Raw genomic sequence first — 14,356 nt, 5'->3', positions numbered from 1 at the left:
CATAATGCTTTTTCCAAGGCTATTGGCCTGTAGGTGGATCTTGGCATTTAGGACCCATGATAGATAGTTGTTCCTAGATATGTCCAAAGTAGCAAATTCTAGCTTTGCTAAGTTTGCCATCTTCAAAAGAAAATGAGATGTATAAGAATTTGCAATAATATGTTTGCACTTTATTAGAACTTCAGGTTCTCAACAAGATTTTATTTTTGAACTTCAAGCCAAAAATATTTTGCATATTTACCTGAAACTTCAGGTTCAAAATCTGGGACATTAAGCCATTTCTTAATAGGAACTTCAGGCCTCCATTGTTCATGTATATTAACTGATGATTTCTTTCATAAAAATAAAGTATGGTAAAATAACAAAATTAAATGGCATATTAATTAAATATTATATATTGGGTTTACCACATGTTACCACATCACATACTGGTATTTACATATGCTTAATTGCATCGTCCAAGTTGTGCATATCATTTATATATCCAGTATAGAATAAGTTATCATATTTTGGCCAATATAACTGCGCCACTATTTTGGCCAATATAACTGCGCCACTATTCAAGATAAAATAAGATGGGTTTTTAAATCACACCACTATTTTTATTACAATAATATATGTTACAACGTGATGGGATATGAAACTAGTACTACACCACCATAAAATAATAAGATGGGGGATAAAACTACTCCATTCCAAATTACAGTACGAAAAAATAAATTAAACAAACATGAATGAAACAACATAAAAATTGTGAGAATACAGAAAAGAAAGTTTGCAAGTCTTCATAGTAGTAAAGTAAGAGTAGACATATGACAGAGAGGAGACAGAGAAATAACCATATAGTGTTTAACTATGGAAAAATTTAAAGGTAAAGAAGAGAGACTATCGTGCTAATAACATGTTATAAAATAGGCAGAGTATGAAAGTATCACTGAATATTGGGGTGGGATTATATTTGCTCTTGTGATATTACACTGATAGAATTTTCTCTCTTGAATAAAGCTTTCTAACTCTCAGATTTCTCTCTCACTTTTCTCTCCAGATTGGTGTGTATCAAAGCCTGATGATTGCCTCTATTTATAGGCAGATGGTATATGCTTCACAACCAGAATATTCACTCAACAAATTACAACCACAACAATTGCTTCTTACTGTTTGTAAAAAGTGATTAAGCCTATAAGTCTTCAACTTTCTATAAACATGGTATTTCATTTCCAACTTTGTTCCTCACTTTCAACCTATGGTCATCCATCATTTACAACAGCATGAATGTACTCATATAAGGTGGAGTTTACAAATAGAACTCCCAATCTATATGGGAGGTAAGAGCTACCCAGAACCAAACTATGTTATGGAAACTTTGACTAAGAGCTAAGAGTTAACAAATAAAACTCCCTAGCACTTCCTCTCCTCAGTTGAAAACTTTGACTTCAAAGTCACGTGGGCTTTTTGAGAGAAAAAGATCTTCCCCAAAAAATAGTCTGCTGATCTGAACTCCGGAATTCATTTTTCCATGTAATTTCTGTCATTTACAAAATTCGACATACATAAATTCAAACACTTAAAATTATTAATTGACATAAATTTAAGAGATCTAAATTCCATCATTTTAGAATTCTATGCAATTTTCAATTCCTTCATAGACACTTTGATTTAGACGTTATAATTGGCAACGTAACCAGTGGTTTTGTTTTTCAACCAAAAAACCAGTAGTTTTATTTTGTATTTTTTCCAAAGAAAAAGTAAGCCACGGCTTAAAATCCAACCAAACTAATGTCGCATTTTTTTTTTTGGGTCAAACTAATGTCACATTTACTATGGATGCAATTTGGCATCCATCCAATATACCTTTTTTAAGTTTGAAGAAAGGTCAGACGACGCACCTAGTCGACAGAGCACAAATAAAATTCAATGGGTTTCTTTGGTACTATGTGTTAAAAACGCTGCTCCCAGAATTGGACGAAACCCACCAATCATTGATGCGACACGTGGTTTATAAACCCACCAGAACTCTCTCTAATCTTTTTAAAACTGTATGCATATGCAGGTATATAAATAGGACATTTCACTTCCCTACCTCCAACCCCTTCTTCTTCTATAATCTCCTTGAGACATGGAATTTGAATGGCAGCAACCCATGTTGAGCAAGACCCTTAAAATTCAATCCTCCTCTTCGTATGAGGATTGCAAGCGTTCTGAAATATCATTCAGAGGTACACTGGAGGAGGTGGAGGAGGAGGAGGCCATACCAAAGACCGAGTCCGAGGAGCTAAGGCTGTCTTGGCTCCGATCTCAAGTCATTGGCGCAGCTGCGGAATTCAATTCTCCGTTTGGGAAACGAAGACTCACTTATGCCGATCACACTGCCTCCGGACGCTCTCTTCTCTACATCGAAAACTTCATCCTCAACAATGTCCTCCCCTTTTACGGTATACTCTTCTTTCTTTTTTTCTTTTTGGATTCCAATATTGGCTAATATATTGCTAAACGCGTGTTTGAAATGATCTCAACTCAACTTAATTAATTATTCAATGTTAAATTTTACGTGATTTCACTTAGCGGGAAGAAAGTAGGCTACTTAGTTAGGCTGCCGATCAATCTGTTATGTGCAGAACCGCTCGCCTAACCTAATTACAACTCATTTTATTGGTTTTAAATTCAATTTATATTTGTTTCTTACAGGGAACACTCACACGTGTGACAGCTACGTTGGAAACCGGACTTCAAAAATGGTGCATGAGGCAGCAAAGTACATCAAAAAATGCTTAGGGGGTGGACCAGAAGAGGCACTCTTGTTCTGCGGCCAAGGCACCACCTCAGCCATTAAAAGGCTCCAAGAGGTGATGGGCATTGCTGTGCCCTCAATCTTGAGAGACAGAGTTATAAATAATCTGAACACAGAAGAAAGGTGGCTGGTTTTTGTTGGGCCCTACGAGCACCACTCGAACCTCCTCTCATGGCGGCAAAGCTTGGCTGAAGTTGTTGACATTGGTGTAAATGATGATGGCTTGCTGGACTTGGAGGCTCTTAGACTGCAACTAGAGAAATATAAATATGCCAACAGGCCAATTCTGGGTTCCTTCTCAGCTTGCAGCAATGTCACTGGGATTTACTCTGATACAAGAGCCATTGCTCGACTTATTCATCAATATGGGGGCTTTGCCTGCTTTGATTTTGCAGCAAGGTGTGTACTACTTTCAATTTTTTATTTCTTTCTTCGTTTCTTTATATATAGAAAGAAGAAAGCGCTGAAGTTCGAAAACACAACCTCAATTTAGAATAGTGGCTCTTAACCACTTGAATTAAAGTAAGTAGTAGTCTAGAACAATATATTTAGGCTAAAAGTCACTTTTGATCCCTGTAGTTTGTCACTTCAACCACTGTTGACCCTAAAGTTTCAATTCCGTCAATTTTGACCCTATAGTTTCATATTTGTAGCAATTCAAGGACAAGTTAGTATTCCTGTCAATTTCTTTGACGGTGCAAGGGGCAATTTCGTCAACCCAAAATCCTTGAGCATAAAAGCTCGTTTAAAACTCCCCTAATTTCATATTAGGGCTTGAAATTGGTCATTTGGGTTTAGGGTTCTTCAAAATTTGGGATTAGTGGTTGAATTTTAAGCCCTAATATGAAATGGAGACAATTTCAAACGAGCTTTTACGCTCAAAGGTTTTGGGTTGACGAAATTGCCTCTTGCATCGTTAAAGAAATTGACAAGAATACTAACATGTCCTTGAATTGCTACGAATACGAAACTACAATGGCAAAATTAACAAAACTGGAACAACAGGGATCAAAAATGACTTTTGGCCATATATTTATTTAGAATTTTGCTCAAGTCAATCATTAATATATTGTGAATGAACAATTAAGAATGATCTAAGTCAATCATTAATATATTGTGAATGAACAATTAAGAATGATCTACGTATGCATAATGCATAGGTGCCAAAATTAATTGTCAATATAATGTGGCGCTCATATGAATTTAATGGTCAAGAATAAGTGCGTCAACGGCCGACCATGGCATATCTGATTTAGGTATGTGCATGACTACCGCCGCCGGAATTTTTTATTAATTAGTTAGGCTATACGTAGCTGTCTTTGATTGCGTACTCTGCATGGTTAGTTGTTGTAGACGCACCTTGAATTAAATTGAATTGAATTTTTAAATCTTTATTGTTGTATAAATGAATAAATACAGTGGGCCATATGTGGAAATTGAGATGAGGTGTGGAGAGATGGATGGCTACGATGGTGTTTTCCTGAGCCCACACAAGTTTCTTGGTGGGCCAGGAAGCCCAGGCATCCTAATGATCAGCAAGGCTCTGTATCAGCTCAGATCTTTCCCTCCATCAACTTGTGGAGGTGGAACTGTTGCTTATGTCAATGGCTTCAGCGATGAGGTAGGCCTTCCAACCTTTTGGTGTTTTGTTCATCACCATGAATTGTCCTGATTGTTGGTATGAGTCTTCTTCAATGTGGGTTGCCAACCAAAATTCTAAATACCTTTTTAATAAAACTATAATTATTATTATTATAATGTTTCAAAGTAAATAAATGAGCTACAAATATTTGAAACATCAACCGCCCTTCTCTCCTCCCTACCCCAACCAACCACCGTCCCTCCCCAGCAGCCGGCCACCCGACTATATCGATATGATCATCCCCCTTCCCTAGATCTTCCCCATGCCTCTAATTGGATATCCTATGTTCTGTATATTTATCATATTTGGATGAATCGAACTGGACTGAATTATTTCAATTAAATTAATGAGATTAAACTTATTAAATTGGATAACTGTCTAAAATCTATGTTCCTTCTTAAGCTTGACATTGGCTACCCAACCCAATACACCAAGATATGTTCCTTCATTCATGACACAAACCAGCTAACATCTATGTCGGTACGATCAAATCCTTACCGGTCAACAAACCCAAGTGAAACACTTCACGAAACAAATATGAATTCATAGATAAGGAAGAAATTAGTGAGCTGCTTTATTATTGTTTAGCATGTGAATATTAATTATGTCATTGTCACGTAAGAGAAAGGAACTCTAGAACAGTATATAATAGATGGTGATAGCAAACAGAAATCTTAATTAATTTTGTAATAATATGTGATCAATGCAGGACACTGTGTATTGGGAGGACATAGAAGAAAGAGAGAATGGTGGCACTCCTCAAATAATTCAGACAATTAGAGCAGCACTGGCTTTTTGGGTGAAGGAATACATCGGTTATCAAGTGATAGAAAAACATGAGGATTTCTATGTCAAAAGGGCACTAGAGAGGCTTCTTCCAAATAAAAACATATGGGTTTTAGGAAAAACAAGTGCCAAGAGACAAGCTATTTTCTCTTTCCTCATTTATTCCACCACCAATCGTCCGTCAACAGCTGGCACGAAAATAGAAGGTGGTGGAGAGGGTCCAAAGGAAGCGCTTGACATGTGGAGGGAGACAGGAAATGGCAAAGGTAAGCCCCTTCATGGGGCATTTGTTGCAGCTCTGCTCAATGATCTATTTGGTATTCAATCTAGAGGTGGGTGTGCTTGCGCTGGACCTTATGGTCACACTCTGCTCAAAATTGATGACACTCTTTCACATTTCTATAGATCTGCCATTCTAAAGGTTCTAATCCCATTCATCTTTTTCCTTTCATACCACACTATATTATGAAAACAATCAATGTTGAACGCTTTGGGTAATGTTCTGTTGGCAAACTTGTGTTGATAGACTCTGAATTTATTTATTGGTCAAAATAAATACAGATGAAATTCACAGTTTGGCAACGTAAGACAGTCTGACAAGAGAACATTTTCATTCTATGTTCAATGTTTAACACATGGCAAAACAATAAACGCATGTATTCTAAATTCCTTTTTAAGTGCAGGGCTATCTCGGATTGAAACCTGGATGGACCAGAATCAGCTTTCCCTACTACATTTCAAACGATGAATTCGAGTTCATTTTAACTGCGTTGGAGTTTATAGCTATTTATGGACAACGGTTCCTTCCCCTGTATCACTTCAATTTGAGAAGTGGAAGCTGGACTTCCAAGAAGAAGGCACATCAAGACCTACTTGACAATGCTATACAGGGAATGAACATTGGCCATGACCAATCTAAAGATGGCAACAATGCAGAGAAGCATGATCAATCCGCCAAATTTTATGATTATTTGGAAACCGCTAAGCGCATAGCAAATCTCTTGCCCAAGTTTCCTCCTCAGCGTAGGCTTCCAGAAGACGTAGACATCAACTTCTTACACTTCAGAGTCTAACTCCAATTCTTTTTAAAATGTAGAATATCTTTCTAATATGTGAGTTGAACAATTTCTCTTGTATGCATGAAAAAAATGAGCACGCATAAGCATAGATGGATTGCTAAGATTTTAAATAAAAACAATGGTGGCATAACTTGTTGAGCCCTCACCTCTTTGTTTTGTGAATCCTTGAGAGATGCTGCGAATGCTGAGGTTTACAACATCAACTAAAAAAAAATTTCATTCAAATAACCCCCTCACCCATTCACAATTTACATTTACAAATGGTGAGTTGTACAAAAAAACATAAAACAAATTTCATTCACTGAACCCTCCCTCAGCCATTCACAGCTTACATTTACAAATGGCCAGCAAAATTTTATAAAACTCATCATAGATTTTCAAATGGTTCTAGAAAAACAAAATAAGTACCTTTGACGAGACATCATATCTTTGAAGGAACAATCGGTGATCCATTTTGGAGACCCATCATCGTAGAGTGCTAGAGTTAAGCTTCCATCAATGTTCCTAGAGAGAGAGAGAGAGAGTTAGATAACCAAAGGAGATAGATATGAAAACTTAGCTAATTGAGTGCAGAAAATCATGGAATTTTTCAAATGGGTTTACTGGCCTTTTTCCTTAACAGTTCCAATGTATTTTCCTTTTCATACGGTTTTAGATTTTTAAGCTGTAAACTTATTGCAACCGGTGGATTGAATCTTATGGCTGCAGTTGGCTCAACACCCACAGACATCAGGTAAACAGGCCTGTCTTTTTCTTTCTCTTAGATTTTCCTCTTTTTACTTTTGTGCATAGCAAGCCTTGGAAATAAGTTCCCTATTTGCACATACTCAAGAATTCATCTCAAAGACGCAAGTAAACACTGAAAACGTCTAAACTCACATCCTAGGTAGTGACGAGGGACAGAAAAAGGATTAGGATTAGAACAGGTTATGAGTTTCCTCCTATTAGAATGGGACAAGAAAAGGGAATAGACAAAGCAGAGAAAGAAAAACAATCAGTTCTCTAAGACATTAGTCAATACAGGGTGAAGACAATAATGAATGCTAAACCAGCCAGTGCTTTTAAATAGTTTGAAAAATAACATAAAAATCTATTTAGACTTGATCGTACTATAAATAATTAATATACAAATGATATTTCAAATTTCAGAGAAAAGGGAAGAGTAAATTACAAGAAAACCCCTTCAGCTTTAGCCCTTGTTTCAATTTAGTCCCTGAACTTTTAATTTAAGCATTGTCATCCTTAAACAATGAACTAGTGGCCAATGAATAACTATGTTACTAACATCCATTAGCTTGCCATCCAAATACATCACACATGAAAAATTTTAAACCACTGTTTGGATGCTTGGATAAGTCACCCATGGGGATGTCAATGTCAAAGACCCCTCCCACCCACCCCTTAAAGTGTAAGTTAGAAGCCACCTTCTTTTCTGCATTAGGAAATTCCACTGCCTCAAAGGTCTCTTTCTTCCTCTCTCCATCAGAACCAGAGATATCATGAGGAAGGACCCTTGCACAAACACTATCTATGATGAGAGAGAGTGAGAGCCTTGACATTTAAAGTTTCATGGTAAGTTATACAATGGTTTCAAAATTTCTCATGTGTGATGCGTTTGGAATGAGAAATTAATGGATGTTAGTCACATGACGGCTGATATGAAACTAGTTTATAGTTTAAGGATGACATTAGTTAAGTTAAAAGTTGAGGGACTTACTGATACACAAGCCAAAGTTGAGGGAATTATGTGTAAATTACTGAAAACGAGAAATGAAAGGCTTGGTTTGCTCTATCCTTTCCACCATCACCCTTCATATCCAATAAAATAACAAGGGAAACGATTTTCACACTCCCCTTTTCTCCCCACGCGCTCCTCCTTTTTTCTAGCCTTAAAACTGAATAAATCAAATGATAATCAAGGGGAAAAAACAAGGTGCAGAAGGAGAAAATGGGAGTGTGAAAATCACTACCCAATACCAAACCTTGTATTAAATTATTACAATTAAAACGCAAACCATCCTTCCTAAATCAAAGACAGGGAAAAAAAAAAGACACTAGCATGAAATACACCAATATTCTTTTCTTCGCAAGATTGTAAATCCAAATACAGCAGACACATATATACAAAGGCATACACACCCAATAAAAAAGGGAACATAAACAGAAGAGAATTCATAATATGCAGACCAGGCTACACAGAATATAAAAGGAAATTAGTAACCTTATTGCAAAATCCTTAATACAAAATAGCAGGAATGACAGCCTGACTCAAAACAAACTCCATTCTGTTCCACATCTTCAAAGAGACATCAAAGCAACGACCCCAAGTACTGATATTTCCCGACTTCATCCATGCTATTAGTTTTAGTAACCCAAAATACATAATGAGGAAGAACAGTGGAAGATACCTATGATTTAACAAATATCAATTGGGACAGGTAGATTTAAAGAAAAAGTTCATTTTCTCTGGAAATTGTAACTAGATGTGTCCGTAATAGGGAGTGCTCAAATAGGAAAATATCAAACTGTGTTTGCAAATGCCAGATAAGGACTTTGGAGACTTAGCCTAACACAGATGCATTAGTAAGAGTGCCAAATTGACATGCATAGTTTTGATCTCAATTAAGTCTTTGTGGCTAAAGTTCCACAGTACTTGCAAAGGTGCACTGCAAAAATGAAGCTCATACATCATAGCAAAGACCATCTCTTAGTTTTAAGGTTCACAATAGATTCAGAATATCCTGAACAATGTACACTCTGTCAACATAAGCATCTTAGTTGTCAGTCAGCCAGGCAAGACAACAGTACCCTATATCATCTATACTTCGTATGTAAAATTGAAGGATAATTTCAAGTTCACATGATGTTAGAGTTGACATGGAAGATAATTAGAGAAAATTTCACTCTAATTTCTCTGTTAAATCTTCCCTGCTGGCACTTACTTTGGAACACATCAAGTTGCAACATTTTATTGAATGTATTAACATTTCAATACACTATGTCCATTTTCCGTATATTAAAAATAAATAAAATATGTGACACATACCTTAAGCATCCTTCAGGAGGTCATAATTGACATTCCTTGGAAACTGTTTTGGAGTTGAAAATATACAAACTACAATCATGTATAACAAATAAGCATACACAGGGTGAAAAGATTTTCGTTTCTATTGGCCTTAAGGATTCTCATCATGTATAACAAAAAGTATACAAAGGTCGGGACTCAGGATCTAATAAAGGAATGCTGAAATGGAAAAAGAAAAAAAATGTAAAGCTGATGATCGCATCAATAAAATACTACCAACAATTTTTTACACAATGCACTGATAATTCCTCATCATCCAATTTAAATCTCTTTCTTTTGTCCGTTTCGATAAAACTCTATCACTTTAATGAATGCCTTAATCTAACTACACAGATACAAACTTCATTTTTGTTTTCACTTTGTTTTTTCGTAAGGCAAAGACAGTTCATCCTTCCTAGAAAATTTTGTGTTACAAAAAAGAAACAATCCAATTCAAGGCAACGATTGACATACATTGGCCAAAAATTCCACAGAAAAGATATATGATTTACCGCCAATATATTAGTACAGAATCAATATACAAAAAATGTAAGGAAATTACCAGCGACCATCAAATTAAAACAACAAATTTGAAAAGTAATGAAGGGAAACACATACCAATATCTGATTTATGCGAGATAGAAGATATCATCCGTCATAAGGAGAATGTATTGCAAAATCCTCAAAGGGGCATTACTAAAATCCAATGGGGGCAACCTCAACTCCCGAACCCTACACTCCCCTGCAGTACAAGCCCTAACCCTGTTTGTATCGACCTTCCGAAACAGATACACCGATTTGCCACCGCAAACTCGCCTATGGCCCGAATCCGCTGATGGGTTTTCTTTAGTCTTGAAAAGGGTCCACCCCAGTCCGGCCAAAGCCCGAGAAAACCCTTCCATTGTGTCAATTCGGTCTCCTGTGAGCCGCGAAACCAGCGACATTGATGAGCAATTCCAATTGCTTTCACTAGTTGCCTCAGTGGCTTTACAATTGGAGCGCACAAATACCAGCTTGAACAGGCCTTTGGAGAGCTTGACAAAGGCGCGAAGATGGGAAATGGAGGCTGTGGAGAGAGAAGGGAAAGGGAGGGGAACAGTGTCGTCGGGCAAAGATGTTGATGAGAGTGATGACGATGACCATGAATATGTTGAGGGTGATGTTGAAGATGGAGATGATGACGATGACGATGGCGGTGGTGGATATGAGAGAATGATGTGGGAGAGAGATGGGGTTGGGTGCAAATCCATGCCCATGTCTCTGGCTATGGTGGCCAGTCTGTATGTGTCTGCGACAAGCTCTTTGGTTGGGAGGAAGAGGAGAAATGGGGTTCTCGATTTGCTGGTTTTGCTTCTTCCTTCTGTCGGTTTGTGATGGCCATCTTTGGCATTAGAGTCAGCATCGTAGCCATCGTCGTTGTTGTGGTGGGGATCTTCGTCATGTTGATTTTGGGGGAGAAGGAGAGGGTTGTTGTTGATGGTTTCTCCAAAGACTAGAGAGCGTACCAGCTTTAGCGGGAGCATCTTTCTTCACCTTTTCTCTCACTCTCTTTCCATCTAATTATTAAGCCCTCTTTCTTATCTTCGACAAACTGTCTTTGTTTTCTTTGCTTTGAGGAGGAAAACAGTACATTTGGTTTTCCTAATTTTTTTTTACAATTTCAACAAGTTTTGGTTACCACAGGGCAAGAATAATTAGCTCCGGCCGTAACATAGGGAAGGATGATTAGCTCAATCTCGGTATGTTATTGAGGGTCTTGTGTTGATTTTCATGATAAATACTTCGGGTTACCTATTGGGATTCCTTCTCTCTCTTTATTGAGAGTCGAGATTCATTATTGTGCACTTACAAACTCCTGTTACAATCCAGGACCCATTGATATCTTAAGTCAAGTCCCAAGTTGGGTTCGACTATACGACATAACCTAAGATCAACGACGTACTCCGAAGGCAACCATAGTGCTTCACGTCTGAGGACTAATTTTGCATAATTGCAACTTAGAAATCTTGTTTGACATATAAGTTGTTTGTGAGGTAAAATACCTCTAGGCCGAGCTAGGCTACACCATGGTGTTAGTGGTCGAGCTGTGCCAGACCACGGTGTTGGTGGTCGAGCTGGGCCAGACCACGGTGTTAGTGGTTGGGCTGGACTCGAGCTTAGTCGCCATATATTTTTCCACATTGACCCATGTGGGCTTGTGGGCGTATGGGCGCATTGGTCCATGAGCTTGAGCCCGGTGCACATGAGGCTGACATCAACTTGGTGTACGTGATGTTCACTCAAAGGACTTCTAGTCCTAAGGAAGTTGGGATGTTTCGGGATCACCAAGATGCCTATCTAAATGGAGTCCTAGTCCGAGGAGGGTTAGGTTGTTTTAGAGTCCTAGTTCGAGGAGAGCTGGTTCGCTCTGGAGTTCCACTCCAAGAAAGATTAGGGCGCTTGGGATAATATAAAAGGCTAAGGTCATCCTCCGTGAAAGGTACGCAATTCTAAGCACTAGAACCTATTGTGCAATCTTACTCTCAAACACTCGACTGACTTAAGCATCGGAGGGTCCTTGGCCGGCACCACACCGGTGTCACCCACTGAAGCTATCTTGTTTTGCAGGTTCTGGAGGACGACTTGGTTGGTCACGCTGACCTAGTCCGGAAGAATTGCCCGACCTCGATCTCAAAGAGGTCATCTTCTGTTGAACCAATTTTAGGCATCAACATAAGTAAAACTTCCATACAAGATTCTTGATTGATCGTGTTCAATGAACTCGCTCTCTAGCAAACACTCTGTTGAGGCCCAAAAAAGTCACGAGAAGCCCAAAGACATTTAAGGCCCGATATAAAATATAATGTTGGTCATGCATTAATCCAAGCTATATTTTGGGAATTAATTCATTAAATAAATAATAGTGTCCATGCCATGCAAAGCCAATAATACATTTTTCATATGTCAATCACCTATCAAGCTTACATGAACCCAAGTCAAGTGGTTATGGGGCTTGCATGAGGGATTGTGGTGTGGAAGGTTACGGAGGTCCACAAGGCCCACGGAAGCTCTTGGATAATGGAGACTTTGGGCTAGCTACTTGGGAGCACCAAAGTCCAAGCCCATTACTTAGAGTTCTCCAATGTGGGTAAGCAAATGAGATATTTTCCCAGCATTTCCTTTTATCCATAGGAAATAGTCATTTTCCAAATGCCTAGCTTTACCCGTTGGAAATAAGCCTTTTCCAGCACTCCCTATTACCCATTGGTAACAAGCCAATTCTGACACTTCCCTTTACCCGTTGGAAATAGTCATTTTCCAATGCTTAGCATTACTCATTGGAAATAAGAATATCCCAATGCTCCCTTTTACCCATAGGAAATAAACTAGTTCCAACACTTCCTTTTACCTATTGGAAACCAAAGAGAGCCTTCCCCCTCTATAAATTGGGAGGCATTTGCCCAGCCAAAACCAGCCTCTCTTGGTTGTTGCAAGCTTCTCAACAACCATGAGAACTCATCTTCTTTTCTCTTTTTGGCTGTTGCAAGCATTCCAGCAGCCATCCCAGCCATCAACCTCCATCTTTTGACTGCTGCAAGCATCCCAGCAGCTGTCAACCAACATCTCTTGGTTGCTCAAGCCCCCAGCAACCATCGAACCACTTTCCTTTCTCCCTTTGGCTGCTGCAAGCATTCCAGCAGTCATCCCAGCTATTCCTTAACCATCACAACCAAGATTTTCCTTCCTCCTCATACCCTTCCAAGCTATAAATACCATAGCCTTCAAGCCTCAAGCTTTTCCTCTCATCCTCCTCTTGAAACTCTTAAATCCCCATAGCCATAGCCATAGCCACAAATAACAAATCATCAACACCCCAAACTCAAGCATCTCCAACACCAAGCCAAGCACATGCATTCTCATTTGCTAAACTTGTGAATCTTTAGCTCCCACACTCCAAGCTCTCACGCCAAGCTAATATAATCTCATATCTACATCAGCAAGTCATCTTCAACTTTTTGTCAAGCTGCCGGAAACGTCAACATCAAACACGCAGCCACTGGAAGAAGAACAGAGTACCCCCTGGCACATGCTTTTCCCTTGGGATGCTTTGGGCCTAGTCCTCGCTAACTCAGAAAAAAGGGGCAATGAAGGCTTAATCCACCACTCTATGGCGGTTCGAGAATCAACAAGCCCAGACGAGCCTTCCGACGGAAAAAGACCCCAACACACTCATACACTTATCTTAGGGGGGTGTATTCAATTAAGATTTTAAAAGAGTTAATGGAGTTATAAAGTTTATAGAGTTCAATGTAGTTCAATTGATTTCTATCAACTCCACATAGAGTTTGATTGAATTCCTAGATTGATTTGGATGGTGTTTGTTAGAGTTTTATCGTATATAGCTGTCGAAAGTGTTGAGGATCCTCATTCAGTACCTTATTTATATAATTGTACCCAATTGTAGAAATTGGGCGTCGAGCTAACGAACGTTCAATATGACCATCATGTATGAGAGCCATTAAAGCATTGAGCACTTGAGCTATTGCTTCTGTTGCCATCAACAATATCTTAATGGTTTCAGAATCATGCCCACATAAACTTTTTCTACCAGTTCAGCTCGAGTTATGGTCTCAACTGAATTATTATTTGCTTCAAACTCAGTTTTAGGTTTCTTTCTTGGATGGAGCTTTTCTAATGGAGCTTCCAAATTCGTGTCTAGAAAAGGTGATGAAGTAAAATTACCAGACGACAAATCCAGAACTATGACGCATAAGTTGAGTAAAACTGTGATATCTTGTCTTAAACCATTTCAGACGACTCTGATATTGATGATAAGTTTTTTGGCATCCAAGTTTTGCATTAAGAACAGGAAGTATCTTGCTTTCTACTATTTGCTTGCTTAGCAAACCATTAGAATCGCGCCATCCACGGTTGGCAGCATCAACCATTAGTTCTAATAGCATATTGCTCTCTTTCGAGGTCCATGGGTTATAAGGTGTTTTTCCTTTTCCTTGTTG

The 14,356-nt window shown here is 38.5% G+C and overlaps 2 protein-coding genes across 3 annotated transcripts; one reads left to right on the top strand and one right to left on the bottom strand.

The window, feature by feature from the left end:
• Positions 1 to 2,073: 2,073 nt before the first annotated feature.
• Positions 2,074 to 6,440, top strand: LOC110770061 (uncharacterized). Its single transcript, XM_021974145.2, has 5 exons — positions 2,074 to 2,432; positions 2,686 to 3,187; positions 4,208 to 4,409; positions 5,140 to 5,637; positions 5,900 to 6,440. Exons 1-5 carry the CDS (start codon positions 2,117 to 2,119, stop codon positions 6,287 to 6,289), a joined length of 1,908 nt encoding a protein of 635 aa, XP_021829837.2. The 5' UTR covers positions 2,074 to 2,116; the 3' UTR covers positions 6,290 to 6,440.
• A 45-nt stretch (positions 6,441 to 6,485) lies between these two features.
• LOC110770062 (topoisomerase I damage affected-like protein) lies at positions 6,486 to 10,951 on the bottom strand. Of its 2 annotated transcripts, none has more exons than XM_021974146.2 (2): positions 9,978 to 10,949; positions 6,486 to 6,799 (listed from the first exon to the last, which is right to left on the bottom strand). In XM_021974146.2, exon 1 carries the CDS (start codon positions 10,880 to 10,882, stop codon positions 9,989 to 9,991), a length of 894 nt encoding a protein of 297 aa, XP_021829838.1. In that variant the 5' UTR covers positions 10,883 to 10,949; the 3' UTR covers positions 6,486 to 6,799; positions 9,978 to 9,988. The 2 variants fall into 2 exon arrangements, with proteins under 2 accessions (XP_021829838.1, XP_088108062.1); XM_088251936.1 differs by lacking the exon at positions 6,486 to 6,799 and adding an exon at positions 7,702 to 8,703 and having other exon boundaries at positions 9,978 to 10,951.
• Positions 10,952 to 14,356: the final 3,405 nt, after the last annotated feature.

This window comes from Prunus avium, chromosome 4 (assembly GCF_965620075.1).
Source record: "Prunus avium chromosome 4, drPruAviu1.hap1.1, whole genome shotgun sequence".
Lineage (NCBI taxonomy): Eukaryota > Viridiplantae > Streptophyta > Magnoliopsida > Rosales > Rosaceae > Prunus > Prunus avium.
The sequence above is the reverse complement of the archived record's forward strand: the minus strand, read 5'-3'. Positions and strand labels throughout refer to the sequence as shown.